The 17,911-nt window shown below is 36.3% G+C and overlaps 1 protein-coding gene across 1 annotated transcript; it reads left to right on the top strand.

Moving 5' to 3' along the window:
• Nucleotides 1-108: 108 nt before the first annotated feature.
• Nucleotides 109-17,765, top strand: LOC140154958 (eukaryotic translation initiation factor 2A-like). The gene is made up of 15 exons (XM_072177620.1): nt 109-160; nt 3,419-3,488; nt 4,126-4,203; nt 5,714-5,834; nt 7,398-7,578; nt 10,210-10,310; nt 10,533-10,650; nt 11,208-11,324; nt 11,943-12,011; nt 12,576-12,852; nt 13,639-13,867; nt 14,544-14,589; nt 15,374-15,468; nt 16,777-16,905; nt 17,496-17,765. The coding sequence occupies exons 1-15, from the start codon at nt 133-135 to the stop codon at nt 17,622-17,624; spliced, it is 1,788 nt and encodes a 595-aa protein (XP_072033721.1). The 5' UTR covers nt 109-132; the 3' UTR covers nt 17,625-17,765.
• The last annotated feature ends 146 nt before the right edge of the window (nt 17,766-17,911 follow it).

The raw sequence follows: 17,911 nt of genomic DNA, 5'->3' as shown, positions 1-17,911 counted from the left end.
CATAGAGTTAAGTAAATATATTTTAAAGTCATTTCAGGGTTTATGTATCAACTCAATTGTCTAAATATATTTAAATAAATAATATTCTTTATGTTTCTTTCAAGTGTCTGTAGCCTCGTCCATCAAGACAAGATGGCGCTTCCCAGTCCACAAATTGCACGTATGTATGCGTTCTTTTATCTCAATAATAAACCACTATTTGAATGACATATAGTTACAATGTATTACATTTATTGACTGGCATTAATTGCTCCTTAAATTGAATCGTGATCAAAAGTATTTCAAGCAAACTTGGGGATCGATAATCGCATGTGCAAATGGTTGCATAATTATGCAGTCGGGCAATAAAACTGCAGTCGTGGTGCGGAGCGAGGGGGGGGGAGGGTGGGCGGCGATATTTTCGTGCATCATCTTTGTAAATTTGGATTTTTTCCTGTTTTTCATCACAATTATATTTATAAATTTTACTGAATAGGGGAGATTGGGGTTAGTTGGAACACTGGGTAAGTTGAAACATTGTATTTTTTTCTGACACAAAAAATTAATTTGGTAAAATACTGGCACCTAGTAATATGTATTAGTAAGGGTCATCCACCAAATTAGCAACAGCACTGATGCCCCACCAGTGTTGGCTTGGGAAAGGAATATCTGTTTTTTGACTTGCTGACTAATTTTTATACCCCTCAGAAAAGATGCGTTATCTCCATGTTGTTTGAAGATTCAGGGATTATTTTTGAGTATCATAAGCACTAGTAGTAAGTCCCAGAATAATGTTAAATAAAAGTTTTATTGTATTTCTTATTTTGTGTAATGAACTTTGAAATGTAAAAATAGGCATCGGGGTTAGTTGAAACTTTTGAGGTGGGGTTAGTTGAAACGTGAAAATCGCATAGAAAAATATGGTTAAAAATTTGACTTTTTAAAATTTGTAACATGTTTACCATTTCTTCAATATTGCTTTAATATGGTTAAAAAGCAATAATACAAGCAAAAAGTGCACACAGAAAGTACATTTTATAATATTTTAGGCTTCTCATATTTTTGTCCATGGTGACACTCGTCACCTTGTGTCCAACGTATTGACCCGCGCTCCCACATACTTATTTATTCATTTTTTCACACTGATTGTATGTTAAAGGGTGCCTTCAAGGGAAGTATAACCCTAACAACACAATGATAATTATTTTGAAATTTTTACAAGCCATGTTTCAACTAACCCCACCCTATGTTTCATCTTACCCCAGGGGTGGGGTTAGTTGAAACACTTTTTTCAAATTTTCAAATTGGATTATATGAATAATCATAAGCAGGTCCAATAAAGTTTAAGGCTGTATTTGTAGCATGTATGTATATGTTTATACTGATATGGTTAGTGTTTCTTGAAAGTAATCGGTTTATGCGTTAAAAAGACGATTTTGTGAAAAATGTTTCAACTAACCCCAATCTCCCCTAAAATTCGACCCCCCCCCCCACTTGCACTTGCCACACTTGCCTTTAAAAATAAAATACATGGCCGGCTGGCGCAAAGCCGCAATTTGGCGCGGGTGTATTAAGAAACTAAAATGGGTCGACCCCTAAATGGCGTGAACTCTAAAACAAACCTATTAACTGATTAAGTTGAAAAAAGATGTCGAAACTTTACCTGAAAAGCACCCTTTTTTCTAAAAACGTTGACGATTAGGCCAAACATTGACCTTTTTTTCGATGTTTTTGGGGATGAGCATGCATTACCACTTTGGTATGCGATATGCGATCGACCCCCCCCCGTCACCCGTCTTTCGCCATTGTTCGTGGTTTGTAAATTAAATGCAGCATGCAGTTTGTTAATTCACCACCCTCTGAATTTTTATATGGCGCGCATGGCGGCACCAGGACTTTTTCGGGGAGGGGGGACATGGGGGAAAAGTGAATTTCAGGGTGGGAAATCAACAAATTTTGTGTCAGATTGCTGCAAAAAGTTGGAAAAGATATAGGGGGAATGCCTTCACTTGCCCCGCCCCCCTCTCCATAGTGGTGGCAGTGCTTTTTTATTGTGAAAAACTTTACCAACTCTAAGTTATAATGATTGATCAGTCTTTTTCATTAAATCAGCAGCACATTTGCACAATCTTCTTGCTTGCAATATAACTTGATCACCATTAGACTTAAGGGGGTACTACACCCCTGCCAAATTTTGTGCCTATTTTTGCATTTTTTTCAAAAATTATACGGCATTGGTGAGAAGTAAGATATGTATATTATAGGGGCAAGGACTACAACTACTGCACTGGAAATTTTATTTCAGCACAGACAACAGTTGTGGAGTTACAGTCAAAAATGAGGGAAAACCAATATTTGATCAATAAATCAATAACTACTTGCCTTGAGTTGCTGAATTTTCAGTGCAGTAGTTGTGGTCCTTGCCCCTATAATATACATATCTTACTTGCCACCAATATGCTATAATTTTTGAGAAAAATGCAAAAATAGGCACAAAATTGGCCAGGGGTGTAGTACCTCCTTAAGCAAAGTCTATACCAGTCTCAGAATCCAGTGCTGCATACACTTTGAAATGTTTACGTTTGTCAGCTGCATGGTCCAAATTCAGTAAAAGAAATTTTGTATGTTGTTAAAAATGGAAAAGTCTTTGATAACACACAAAAAAAGTTGTCTTCGGATTACATTAAGGTGGTAAGTACTACACCCTCTGATAAGGCCCTTTACAATTAATTCTTAGTTTCCTGTTTCCCGCCCGCGTCCAAAGTAGAGAATTGCAAAATATTTAATTATTTTATTTTTATTTTGGATTTTCTCTTTTAAAATAACTTTAATGACTTCCATGCTTCCATTTGATACTTAATGACTTTAATCATATCAACTATAATGACGGACAAACAAAGAACATAACTGTACCATCACCTATGTATAAAATCAAACATAGTTGTAAAATAATTAAATGCATGTTCTATAGCCAAACGGGTTGATGTAGGTTGCGACCACTTGCTTAAAAATAAAGAAAATAATAGATAATTAATAATTAAAAGTCGCCTCATTCCTTGTTTTCAACCATGAAACAGGAAACTAAGGATCAATTGTGAAGGGCCTAAAGTTGGTGACTAATTTTGCATTTTTCGCACAAAATAACTACACACTGGTAACACTTCACTGAAATTTCAGTGATTCAAGACAAGTGGTTCATTATATATGTTTAAAAGGTGGTACCTCTGTTCTTATCATAAATAATGTACCGCTTGTCTTGAGTCACTGAAATTCCAGTGTAGTAACTGGATTCCTTGCCCTACAATGTATAATACGTAACTTTTGTTACCAATGTGTTATTATTTTTTGATAAAAATGCAAAAATAGTCACAAATTTATCAAGGGGTGTAGTACTAGTACCACCTTAAATTTGCATTAATTATTTAAAATTTGCTTGCAGTGCGTGGATCAGAAGGTGTGTGGATGTTCAGGGGTCCACCAGAAACAACTGATAACTTCAACTTTTCAAGGTATGTGTAAAGGACAGAGAAGATATCTTACCCTTCCCATAATCCTATGCAGTATGTTACACCACTACTATTATCAAATGGCACTCCTATTTCTTTGTACATGGCTCCCTGTAAAACATGGCTTTTTCATATGTTGAAAATAGACAAGCTAAATGTGGGTTGTTGGTCATAATGTGATCTGTTTATTCAGGTACTTTTTGTTACTAAAAAAACCCATGTTGAAACTGCACAGCCTACACGCAAATACACATTTTCAGGAAATGTTAGAGCACTTTCAGGAAATTATGTCAGTGCTTGTTTTCATGCCTGCTTTTAGGTTTACAGTCACATTTTAGTCAATGACACTTGTCAATGACACTTGACACACAACTTAATGGTGCTTCATAATATTTATCAACACTGCAGTTTTTGCCAATATTTTCCTTATGACAAACACCAAATAACCATTTTAATAACTAATCTTCATTTTTCTGCCATACCGGTTAGTAAAAAAATAATATATCTACTTCTTTACATGGATCACCTGTGCCTTTAAATGAATAGAATACATATTTCTCACACATAAATACAATTATTTAAGTGTACATGAACAAGTTCATTGACATAAATATCATAATTGATTTGAATATTTTGACAGAGATGGGAGTCCACATTGTAAGGTGATATCATATAGCTCTGATGGCACACATTTTGCATGGTGCAATGGCGAAGGTAAGTGAGAGTGATAGCTAGGCCTGGCATTTTCGGGTAATTTTGTGCCCGGTACCGTGCATTTTTCAGGCGGGTAATCGGGTACCAAATTGCAAAAAATAAAAATAAAAATCAACTTTTTTTTAAGGTTTTTTTTTTCGGTTTTGTAGTGTCCCTGGACCTAGACCTAAATGCTAGGATCATTCATGGTTGACCTAAAAAATAAAAAATTGCTTTCGATGTTTTGTGTTTTATATATATATGAAAATTGATACTTTGTTTTCATGTCATACTCTATTAATGATATCAAAATGCATTGAATTTGAATGCATTTTGATATCATTAATAGAGTATGACATGAAAAACAAAGTATCAATTTTCATATTAAAAACACAAAACATCGTGCAAATTTTATTTTATTTTATTTTATTTTATTTTTTTGCAATTTCGGGCACCCGGGCAGGGTAATGTAATCTCGGGCGGGTACCCGCGAGCCCGCCCGAAAATGCCAGCCTTAGTGATAGCTCTCAGTAGCTCGTCTCAATGCTACAGATATTGACTGGAATCAATCGTGCAAGCCAATTAAATTCTAAAGCCAAACATGTTCCATATCCGCCCGATAAGAATCACTTGATAGAAATTAAAAACTTTCTTAAAGTTAGAAATCCATCTTCCACTAGAGCTTCCTGGAAGTAGCCAGTCATATGATGAACTTTTGTGAATAAAGCATATCTGCCAACTGTTCTGATTTAATCTGATTTGTTCAGATGTTTGAGTTTTGATTGTTCTCAAAAATCTGAACAATTTTTCAAATCTTCCAAAGAACAAATTTAGGTAAAAGAACAATAGCCCAATGCATGAAATGTTGTAATAATAATCAGTAACCATAGTATAATAGGTGCAGAGGGTGCATGCACCTAGGGTCTAAGCTTAAAACATGTCAATCAGCCTATTTGGGGCTATTCTTGCTGCTGTGCTCCCTGTGGTTGCCATTGCACACTCCATGGTCTAAGGTTTCTGGGTATGCTTCTGTGGGTGTTCAGATTTTGGACTTTCTATTGTTGGCAGGTATGAGCACTGGTAATAGGATGTTAGAACATGAAGGGAGTTGCTGGACTTACTGACAAATTATGTAAGGGAGATGGAATACATGGAACAGAGCTGCCAACTCTCCCTCTTTTCGCAGGAGACTCCCTACTTTTAAACCTTCAGAACCCTTAATTTTTGGTCATCTCCCTGAAAAGGAAATGGTTTCATCCATTAAGATGTACACATTTTGACAAATCTCCCTGATTGCAACAGGAAGTCTCCCTTTTTTCAAGATTCAAATGTTGGCAGCTCTGATGGAACCCTTGGTACTCCTGCCCTGGTTCTTGTTCAAATTTCTCCTTTTACCCCTGGTATTTATGACCTTCTTGCCACCTCCAGAACCTAATTCACACCTCTTGGGTAGGTGTGCTGTTAGCATGTATAAATAGATTGTTTTGCTCTCTTTTCACATTAATTTGTCCTTTCTCTTCCATCCATCCATGCAGTGTCCTGGTCATCAGGTTACCAGACTACCAGCTGATAATGCAATTGGACAGACCAAGAACATCTGGTCTCTGCTTCTCACCTAAGAGCACTATGTTGGCTACATGGGAGCCATATTTTGTTAGTTTTTTTTTTGTTATTTATTTATTTAATATAAAATTTTAAAAGATGTCAAGATATATTTTCTATTGCTTATAAGTCCCAGGAATTTTTCAAAATGTAACCTCTGGCTCAACTTAGTTAGTACCTCTCTGACTTCAACCAGGAACAACTCTGCCTCAACCTAGAGCTAATAACATCCAGTACATGAATAATTTGCTTTAATTTTAAATGGAAGGGAAAATCAGGAAAGCTGCAGAAAAAATTATCCCTCATCAAGATTTAAAATTTTAACATGAATTCTTAGTCAGTGAGTCAGCGCTGGTTGGTTTTCCTCATGCCGTCTATCACACAAAGACTGTGTTGTCGCTGAACAAGCTTGTTGAGGCAGGTATATAGACGAATCCGACGAGCCACATTCCTACACCTTACTGGTGGCCATAGCTGGGGGCCATCCATCTATTTTACGTGCGTGCAGCGTTTACCGCTCCTGTGACACGGGCAAGTGCTACACGCTCCGGTGCGCTCGCGATGCTATGTTGACAGGCAGGTCCAATGCTTTATCGCAAGGTAGAGGACAGTAAAAAAAAAATATTGTTTATTCTCTAAATCCAAGGCATTTTGAGGTTCAGCATGGGCAAAATTGTTCATGGCTTCTGCTTACTTTGATCCCTGTTTTTAAAATATTTTTTGAAAGTTTTTATTGGCTATATTTGGGTACCATAGGAAAATGGTATTGTAAAAGAAAAGATGTATTTATAATATTCAGGTCGAATATCTTGATTCCAATTGCTTGCATTCCAATTAGTTCAGTTGGTATATCGCTAAATGCTAATCGGTATGACTTTGATGTGTGAGTTCATTTTGCTTTAAGCCCCCTTAGTCAATCAATTTTTTTCTGTTCTTGTGGAAAAAGTGAACTTGCTTGAAATTTCCCTGGGCAAGGAACTTATCCTGGCTGTGATGGTTATTACGCTGTATAGTCTGCATCTTTGAATGATGCCAAATGATACCTACATACCGGACAGCAGCATACATTTCTGCACTTGCTGCCTGATGTAGAAGAAACTTCTATATGGCCCATTCCTTGGTAGCAACATGGGCTTCTTTCACAGACCACCTGGTGCCCAGTCTATCGAAGTCACCTTGGTTTCATTATCATTGAGGTATAGGACTTTTTATTTTTTTGGAGAAGAGCAGGTAAAGCAACTACTTGATTATATTTCTACATGTTCATACTACATACTCTGAAAATTTTAGAAAATTAGCACGAGTCCGTTTTTAAAAAATCACATTTCCTAAAACGGGGGTTATAGCGCCCTCAACGGGCACTCTCTCCATAGGGCTACATGTAAAGACCAGTTGTAGAAAAATGGCTCTAAAATAAAACAGACTCGTTCATTTTCCCTCAAATTTTGCATATGTTGTAGATTTAACATCTGGAATGTAATGCAAGTGGTGTCGTTGCTGCTCTTCTAAATTCATTTATAAAATGTCCGCCCCAGACCAAGGTGAAGTCAATGTTAAGCCCAATGATCTGATGTAATTGCGCTATATAAATCTTTTTTCTTTTGTATGTTTCTAGTTTCAAAGGATCAGACTGCAGGAACACCCAATATGCACATCTGGGACCTGCGTACTGGCCAGTGTATGAAGTCGTGGATGCACAAGAGACATGACAACTGGAAGCTACAGTGGACTGATGATGAAAAAGTAGCTGCATACTGTGCTGCTAGCGAGATCCAGTTCTTTGAAGACAGTAATTTTGGTAAGTCCGATGCCATCATCTGATGAAATACCTCAAGGGTAGGGCCCAAGACATTGATCAGGAATATGAATACATACTTTGTTGTTTTGACCAAAAATATCGGGGCAAAACCATATTCTGGTGATTTTCTAAAAATTTGAACATCTTTTCACAGACCTGATTTCACAGTTGGATTCTTCTGTCAGTCAATTTCCCTTTTAATTCATACTTTCATATAGTTTGGGACAGAAACTTAAGAACGAATAAGGATAGGAAAACCTTGAAGATTGTGTGACTTTATGAGTTACATAAGGCGAAAGACATAAGGTCTATTGATATTGAAAAGTCGCCAATTGTTTTAATGATTTTTACACCACTGTTGCTGGCAACCTAGTGAAAGATCTCCCACCATCAAAAGGTCTTTTTTCGACTGAGTCTGAAGTTTTTAAAAATTTTATAAAGAAAAGGAAGTGAAACCAAACAGTTTTAGACTCTCATCCATCACTTCTGATTTTGTTTTTAAAGAACTCTGTTCATTAAACACATCTAAAAGTACTGGGCTCGATGGTATCCCTGCAAGATTTCTCAGGGATGGAGCCTTGGTCATCAAAGATTATTTAACCCACATTATCAATTTATCTATCAGTTCAAGTTCAGTCCCAACCGAATTTAAAATGGCTCGTGTTAAACCACTTTTTAAGAAAAATGTAAGAACAGAAGTTGGTAACTATCGTCCTGTGAGCATTCTTAGTGTCACTTCCAAGATCCTTGAGAGGGCCGTCTATGTCCAGCTTGAGAACTACTTAACAAAGAATAACATCCTTTACAGCTTCCAGTCTGGATTTAGGGGGCTTTTCTCAACGGACACATGTTTGACTCACCTTACTGACTATATTCATAGTCAGACCGCTTCTGGCAAGTTTACTGGTATGGTTTTGATTGATCTGCAAAAGGCTTTCGACACTGTTGACCATGTCATTCTTTTGAAAAAATTAGAGGCCTTGGGAGTGTCCTCGGTTGAGTGGTTTAAATCTTATTTAACTGGTAGGAGGCAAATCGTCAATGTCAACCAGGTTGATTCTGCCCCACTTGATATTTCCTGTGGAGTTCCGCAAGGCAGTATCCTTGGTCCACTCCTCTTTCTCTGCTATGTGAATGACATGCCCACCAGTGTCGACTGCAAATCACTTTTATACGCTGATGACAGTGTCTTGCTTGTTTCTGATAAAGATCCCCAAAAGATCGCTGATAAACTGAGTCTCGAATTAGACTCTTGCAGGCAATGGATGATAGATAATAAGCTCTCCTTCATCTTGGTAAAACTGAGGCCATCTTATTTGGTACCAAAAGGAAGCTAAATTCAGTTGATAGTTTTACTGTTGCTTGCAATGGGGAGCTAATTAATACCTCTCTGTCTGTGAAATATTTAGGGGTCATCCTCGATAACACTCTTTCCGAGGAATCAATTGCTTCTAATATTATCAAAAAAGCAAACGGGAGACTCAAATTCTTGTACAGACATGCAGACTTTTTATGCATGAAAACACGCAAGACACTGTGTTCAGCTTTAATTCTTTGTCATTTCGATTATGCATGTTCTTCATGGTATACAGGGTTATCTAAAAACTACAAAAACAAATTACAAATTATGCAAAACAAGATCGTTCGTTTTATTTTGGATGTGGGGCCACGTACTCATATTGGGCAGAAAGAATTGGATTTGGTGGGTATGCTATCAAGTCAAGACAGGGTAGTTCAATTAAAACTTAGTCATGTTTTTAAAATTTTCCATAACTGTTGTCCTGAATATATGAAAATGCATTTTACTAGAGTATCATCTCTTCATAATTACAGTACCAGGGGTAGTCCATTCAACTTTAAGGTTCCTCACTCCAAGGGCCAAAATAGCCTCACTTTCTTCAATAGTGCAATTCATCATTGGAACTCACTGCCAAATGAAATCAAGAACATCAATGATTTTAAATTGTACAAACAATCTGTCAAACAGTTTTTAGCTGATCAAGGGTCCGTTTGATTTTTAGAGTTTGAGCTGGTCTCACATTTCTGCTTTTTGCATCCTTTGTGCACGTTGTCTCTGTTCTTGTTTTTGTATGGCAGTTTGTTCCTATATTTCTCTTGCTTGTAAAGGACCCCAATGGAAATAAGCTTTTCCCAAGGCTTTTTGGGCTATCCTTGGTACTTGTGTTGATTTGTAATTTTGTTATACAATTTTGATGTGCAATATATTTTATTTTGTTATAATAATACTGTATATGTAGTGTAATTTGTATGTTATTCTTATAGTACCAAATAAAATCAATCAATCAATCAATCAATATTGGGCGCAGTGCTTATGCTAGTTTTGCGTAGCATAATGTGTGACTGGTGCACGCTTATGTGAATTAACACGAGCGTGAGTTGGGACTTTATTGATGCGCGCAGTAACAAAAGCTGGATAATTTTTTCTTTATATAAGCCAAACAAACTTTAGTACGATACGCTCCCTTCAAATTACAATCCTTTAATGAATGGCTTTAATATAACATAAGTGCCTGGTTTTAATCAAACATGTAACATTTCAGACCAACAAAGACTACATTGTTTTGTTTACAATTTTTGAAACTAAAGTATGTTGATATTTTCATTGTGTAGATGAAGTAAAGCAACGCCTTCATTTGCAGAGAGTGACTGGCTGTACTTTGTCACCAGGAAATTCACCACCAAATGTGGCTGTTTATGTCCCAGGAGTCAAGGTAAAAGAGATGTATTGTGTATTAGAAATGCATATTTGTAAACTATCAGAACTTTGCTGTAAGCAACTGATTTTGAGATTTATGCCAAATTATCAAATATTTAGTTGTAACCACATGGATGCAATCTGCTGCAGATACATGACTTCTTGACAATATTTTCTGATAATTATATGTTTGGATTTTTAACATTTATTTTCCTCCTCCTACTTTCTCTTCTAACAGGGAGCACCGGCATTTGTAAGACTGTACAAATACCCCAGATTAGGAGGTCCAGGTGCTGCAGTGTCTAACAAAAGCTTCTACAAGGCTGATTCAGCTCATATATTGTGGAATAAAAGAGGTATGTCAGTGTGTGAGCTTAAAGTGTTCTAATATGTGTTGTAATAAATTGAAAAACTATATAGATGGATACATTTGGAAATTTGGTCGGTGTATTTGATACCTTACTGATCACAGTGGGACTTAATGACAACAGTACTGTTAAGGTTTTGCCAAATTTGTAGCCACCTTCAAAATAATTTTTCCCATAATAAATATCGTAGTCATAGCAAGAAAATTCCTAGCGCATCTAAAAGGTAAAGGTCTGAGCATTTTGAGTTTAGTTAAGGGCTAAAATTCAAGGCTATTTCACTGGGATTATAAGAAACATATGTGCGTTTCCTTCTAATGCCAAAATCTCCAGTTTGAAAGAATGAGGCTGCCGGTCTGGTCACACCCCTTTAATCTATTAGTTTTGTTTTTTTGCTTTTATTCATGAAAATTATGTGTTTTGCTTAAACCAAGCCATTCTTAATTAAATAAGACAAAGTTTGAAGATCAAACTTTACCACCTGTAGACCCCATTAATTCATTAATTTCATCAATGAATATCTATGTTATATTTGCATTGTATGACAGGTAGTGCTGCACTTGTAGTAACCTCATTAGATGTAGATACAACTGGTGGCTCCTACTATGGGGAACAAATGTTGCACTTCTTGGATATCAGCGGAGAGACAAGCAATGTTACATTACGTAAGTTCTGTTTATTTTGATTTTTCTATGTTTCAATACACTTGAGTCCCTGGTTTAGAAGTCCTCTGTAATATGCAACCTGTATATCTTTCATGAGGGAAAATTATAACATGACATGATTTAATGAGGTGCAAATTAGTCAAATTCTGCTATGATTACTTTTAGGCATCTTTTATATGATTCTAATATTTTTACTCATCTACAAAATGTACTAAAAATTATATAAAGCAATGAAGCTATTTAGGCCAATACAATAAACTGAAAATCAAATCAAATTGGACTTTACGATTTCTGTGGTATGATAATTTCATTTTGCTGAAAGTAGTTAAAAAAATCTAATTGGACCCTTTTTGAGAACTTCTTTTCAACAGGAGGGAAATTTGATTCTCCAAGAAAAAAAAATCAAAAACATATACATTAGAAGATATGGGGAATGGTTTTGGTTGCTATTGTTATGGGAAATATTTCTAAGAAATAACTTTTGTAGGCCAGCTGCACTCTTTACCATAGGAATTTACTTGATCATGTCACATACAAGATGGAAGCAAAGACTTGACCATACTTGTTTCACTTTTTTGGAATTTTAAAATAAATTTTGACATCTTCTTTATGTTACAGCTAAAAAAGGACCTGTATACAGTGTCGAGTGGAGTCCAAATTCCAAGGAGTTTTGTGTCGTCTATGGTTGTATCCTTTGCTTGTAACCACATTTTAGGGTAGACTTTCAAGTGCTGTTGGTTTGGGAACAGTATAAGAAAAGTATGGTAAATTGGTAAGTTGTATGGAAAATGGAAAAAAATCATGAAATGGAGTAGAAAATAGAAAACACAGAAAATACATTTTTGCAAAATTCAGCTCATCTAAAATATTGGCTATTTTGAATCCAGCAAAAGGCCCAAGAAAACCCTATCTTTTACTGATATTTTTCAATTCCTTCAATTGATATGTTCCTAGCTTTACTTTGGGGTGCAGCGTTTATCATCCTTTTTTTGGACTTAAGCTGATAACTGACACTATTTGTCCTCTATGAGCGACAAACCAATATGGCTGATTTACTATACACATGGGGGATTTTCAGTCGGTATACTTTGGGTCAAATCTCTTTGGTAATATCTGAGAAGCTTTAGAATTAAAGATGTGTACTCAAGTTATGTCTTACATTAGTTGCCATATCAAATCCTGTGTTTATGGCTGCTTTTATCTTCCACTCAGTATCAATGCATTCATCCTTAACCATCATTCTCCATATAGTCATGCCAGCTAAAGCCACTCTATTCAATATCAAATGTGAACCTGTTTACGACTTTGGTACTGGACCCAGAAATTGTGTGTATTACAACCCACAAGGTAACATTATCTGCCTTGCTGGGTTTGGAAACTTACGAGGAAACATGGAATTCTGGGATAGAGCTAAGCTACAAAATATCAGCAAGCCTCAATCTCAAGATTCTACTTATTTCTCATGGAGTCCAGATGGTGAACATTTTGTAACTGCTACATGCTCACCAAGACTTCGAGTAGGAAATGGGTAAGTCTACCTGTGATGCCAAATTGTAGGTCATAGTATATTGGTTATCATTGCCATGTTTTGATTCAAAAATAACTTTGTGAGTAGTGAGGTTGGTGGTGTGTGCGTTGGTGTTTACCTGCAAACGTGGAGTGGACACACACAAAACTTTTCACTACAAACTGTGGACTTACCCGTAAACAAGCACCATCCTCAATTTGCGGAGGTCTGCAGTGTGTCACAATTACATGCCAAATGCATTTTAGAGATATGTGAACTTTTAGGCCTGAAATATGTTTTGTTTACGATGTATGAACGAAAACAAGGTAGTTTGGTGGTTACTACCTGGAAGTCAGCTACTAATCTATACTTTTATCAGCTCGTAATCGGCAGGCCTTATAACATCACAGATTAATATAAAAATATTTTATTTTGAGAATTTTCTTGTGATTTATTAATTCAAGTCCTATACTTTGTCTACTTTCTTTAACACACAAAATAAAGACCAGACAGGTCCACTAATATTGGGTCTACTTTTGGGCATAGTGGTAAAAGCCTAATATTTTCCGCCTATTACGAGCTGATTAAACTATAGGGGCCATGTGTGATACACATTTTTGCATCTAGGATTCAAATCACTGAAGCTATTTAACTCAAAACTTGGAATAAGAATGTTTGGGTGATGGGTTTCAATGTGAGGTAGAAAACACAATGTGTTACAATCGGACCACCCACTATTAAGTCATGCATCAATTATTAACACATTTGGCATGTCTGTTTTCTTCTTCTGATTTTCAAATCCTTTAGATTCCGGATCTGGCACTACACTGGTAGTCTGCTTTATGAGCAAGCTGTTGACTCTAAACAGGAACTTTATGAGGTTATATGGCAGCCATTTCCACAGGGAACATTTCCAGAGAAGAAAATAGTCCACCCAGCAGGTATAACAAGCACAGCGGTACAGCAAGAGGCTAAGCCATCAGCTTATGTCCCTCCCCATGCAAGAGATAGACCAGCAGGATCTCTACCAAAGTTGGTAAGATATAGACTAATATTTAAATACAAAGATCCTTCTGAACAAACCCAAATTTTACTCATTGGTTTGACTTGACTTTTCTTGGTCGAAAAGTTTCATCCGCATATTGATTGATGATCACTTCTTCCGGTTGGACGAATTCGGACCATAGAGGGTGTTACAGTTATCACTCAGAGGATCATATGCATGACTTAGACGTGGTCCACTATCTAAGCTGTTTAAGGACATGTGTACACCCACAAACTACTCGCCCCCAACCCACCCACCCCCCCTCTTGCATGACCACACACACACATTTTCACCTACAATAGTGGTCTTGATGCACCACTTGATTTTGAAACAGCAAATCAAGGATGAACATTCACTCGCAATTCTTACCTTTCGTAAATGTAGACTGATTATATATATTATGTGTGCATGTCTATGTTTATGCACACAGACTGGCATACACACAGATTGGCATATGCAAAGACCGTGGTACACACAGACTAGTGTTCTTGCAGACTTGCATACATGCAGACTGTCATATGCGCAGACTGGCATACTCACACACAGGCATACGTACACACCATCATACGCTGCGCACATACACCCTGACTGGCATATACACACATAAATATTTTTAAATGTCATTTAGTTCATCTAACTTTCAGTTTATAATTGTTTTCTGCTACAGAGGGAATATGAACCACCACAGGGAACTGCAACAGCCCCAACTGAAGGTAAGATGCCATACATATGTGTATATTGGACCAACATATCCTCTATGACAGGATGACGGGATAGAAGATATTAGAAACAAAAATTACTATCATTTATTTATTTAAATCAAAATTTAAATATTATTGTCATGAAAACTCCTCTTATTCTACAATATGCCTACATACAACGCAGTACATGTGCCTCGACAAGTGTGTTACTTGCCGATGCAGCCACTGTCATCTATCATCTCATGTACGACACCTAGGAACCACTGAAATTTGGCGCTTACAAACTAAGCCACACCACCAACTAAGAAATTTGATTTCAGTGTCAAAATGCTGTTGACTTGATCCAGAGACAAGATCCAGGGCTAAAAGTTGGGCCAGAATCCGCACTGTGGTTCTTGCAAAAATGATTGTAAACACATTTAAATCAAAGTTGATTCTCATAAACTTTCAAATGATTCTCGTAAACAACTCACTATTGGAAGAATCAAGTTGGCAATAATATTAGCATGTTTTATTTTGAGAAGCATACCAGAAAGAAGTGCTTTAATTTAGTATGTATAAGGTGTTTATTTGAAGTAGGTCATAAATTAAAGCAAAATATTCTAAGGGAAGGGACTAATTATCAACTATAGATATTGGTTAACTTCTTTTGCAACTCAAGGTTCAGATGATTCCTGTGATTGTATTTGGGTTTTAAGTTTAAAAAAAAACACATTTAGCACCAGTTGAGCAGAGGGCACTAACAAGATCACCCCTGCCGTATTTGACTTAATTATTACTTTATTTTTGTATACAGAACAAAATTTATCAAAGTCTGCATTGAAGAACAAGAAAAAACGAGAAGCCAAAGCCAGAGCTCAGCAGCAGCAACAACAGCGTCCAAATACAGTTGTAAGTGTTCTGCATTGTTTGGCAGCCTTGGAGATTCCAATATTTGGTTTTAGCTATTTGTATTTATTCACTTTCATAAAAAATAAACCACTTCGTGTTTTTGTCATATTAAATTTTAAAACCAGCTGTAAGAAAATGTTCAAGAACATCACTTGGTTGAAAGATATTGTGATTAGGCTATGGAAAATACATGGTGAGGGACACAGATTAAAAGGTTACTGCAAGACTTTCTTATTACAATTTTTTAATTCAATTGCTCCAGAGATTTCGATTCTAGAGGGAAAAATGTGTATCACAGTGGCTCATGGAATAGTACTCAACTTTCAGGGTAGTAACCACCAAACTACCATCTCATTATCATCATTTCCAGTACTGTGCAGAAGACCTTCACTGGAGTATACTTTCATGTTTTTATTCAGACCATCTAAACTAAACCATTTCATGACTAAACGATAATGCAGGCTTTCACCTGAACCAAAATCTGCATTTTGATGGGGTAAAGTGGTGGTAGGGTGGGGGGATGAGACAGCCAATTGGGTCACACACCTTAAGGGCTGGGGTATGAACGTTTGGACAGTATTTATTGTGGGACATTAGAGCACATCAGACATATCGAATCGCATTCTGAATCGAAGAATGTCCTTCTGATATCAAATAATTTTGATTTTTGAAATTAGCAATTTAATACACATTTTATGGCAAATCATTAAAATTGATATTTTTGATATTTAACAGTACTAAAGTAAACTTTATAAATCTGATGATTTATACTTAACGTATGTAGGTGGGATGAAATGCCGACGATCAATTGAAAATTTGAACCTTTCGTATTGAAGATATGGATTTTTTTTCCCAAAACACCAAAAAAAAATAGGTCTTTTGGGGAAAAAATCTATATCTTCAATATGAAAGGTCAAAATTTTCAATTGACCGCCGGCTTTTTCCTCCCTGCTACATACACTTTAAGAATATATCATTAGATTTATATAATTTACTCGAGGACTGTTATATATCAAAAATTTGACAAATATCACATTTTTATAATTTGTCATAAAATTTGTATTATATTGTGATTTTCAAAAATGAAAATTATTTGATATCAGAAAGACATGCTTCAGTATTCAGAATGCAATTCGATAGGTCTGAGGTGCTCTCATGTCCCACAAAAAATACTGTCAAACATAATAAACGCTCATTTTAGATCCCTTAAAGCATCACAGTATTTTCAATGATTGGCACTCATTAATTGATAAATTGGTGTAAGTACATGATAGATATTTTCATGTTTGACCATTTTATCTTGTACAGGATTCGCGGTCTCAAGAGCAGCGTGATGCCGTAGCTGTAGCAGCCCATATCCTAGCCCCATCTGGACCACAAGCCACAGTGGGTGGCCCTCCTGTTGAAGTAGAGAAGAAAATTAAGAATCTAACCAAGGTATGCATAGTGGAAACCACGTTTAAAATATCAAGATAAAATGTATGAGAAATAGACTTGTTAAATTATTTCCAAAAATTATTTTTCCGTTCCTGCAACCCTTCAGGCTATCAGGTTACTAAATTGAATGATCTATAGGTGCAATTATAACCATACTTAAGCTAGGGTGATCAAGTATTTCCTCTTCACAAATCCCTGAATGTTACATTTTCATTTCTAGGTCTGGATCCGGAGTAATGCATGTAATTATGCGTCACTTGTATATATGCAATATCAGATCAACTGAAATTGTGAAAATAGATCTTGTCGTTGATGTATATCAGTCCATAATCTGAAAAAAGAAGATATTGAAATCACAAAATGCACATTTAAAAGTCCAACAGATGATTGAACTCTGGTCAAAATTTGATTTGTATATTTGTTTTGGTAACATCAGCTCAGCTGTGACTTGCAGAAATTCCAATAAGGATGGAAGTTTATAACATTTCCCAACAATCTGATGACCTGCCTGGAACTACTGTGTCTATTTTGCTGTAAGAAAGTATCATTGATTAACATTTGTTCCTGTATTTCATTATCAATCATTTCAGAAATTGAAGGCTATTGAGAAGTTAAAACAGCAGCAAGCAAGTGGCAAGACACTGGAGTCCAACCAGCTAGAAAAACTGCAAGGAGAAGCCGCTCTACTGAAAGAACTGCAACAGTTACAACTTAGCTAGTACATAGGGTTGATGATGTCTATCAAAAACAGTCATGCGCCATGCAACTCTTGCTTTAGAGATGTGATCTCTATGCCCGACAGAGAAATAAATATATGTTGGGCTTTTCCACTTGAAATGCAAAGACCCTCTATTGAAGACACAACCTTAATCTCCAACACGAGGGAGTGTGAATTTCGAATGGGTGACTCCATTTAAAATCTACACCCTGTGTGTGAAAGATTAAGGTCATGTTGTCCATAGGGGGTGTATGGATTTCAACTGGAATAACCCAAATGCTAAAGTGA

This window comes from Amphiura filiformis, chromosome 6 (assembly GCF_039555335.1).
Source record: "Amphiura filiformis chromosome 6, Afil_fr2py, whole genome shotgun sequence".
Taxonomy (NCBI): Eukaryota; Metazoa; Echinodermata; class Ophiuroidea; order Amphilepidida; family Amphiuridae; genus Amphiura; species Amphiura filiformis.
The sequence above is the reverse complement of the archived record's forward strand: the minus strand, read 5'-3'. Positions and strand labels throughout refer to the sequence as shown.

Excerpts from the sequence above, each read along its gene's own strand:
- LOC140154958 (XM_072177620.1), top strand. The coding sequence starts at position 133 with ATGGCGCTTCCCAGTCCACAAATTGCAC. Across the intron at positions 3,489-4,125 it reads GATAACTTCAACTTTTCAAG|AGATGGGAGTCCACATTGTA; the intron begins GTATGTGTAAAG and ends ATATTTTGACAG. Across the intron at positions 12,853-13,638 it reads AGACTTCGAGTAGGAAATGG|ATTCCGGATCTGGCACTACA; the intron begins GTAAGTCTACCT and ends CAAATCCTTTAG.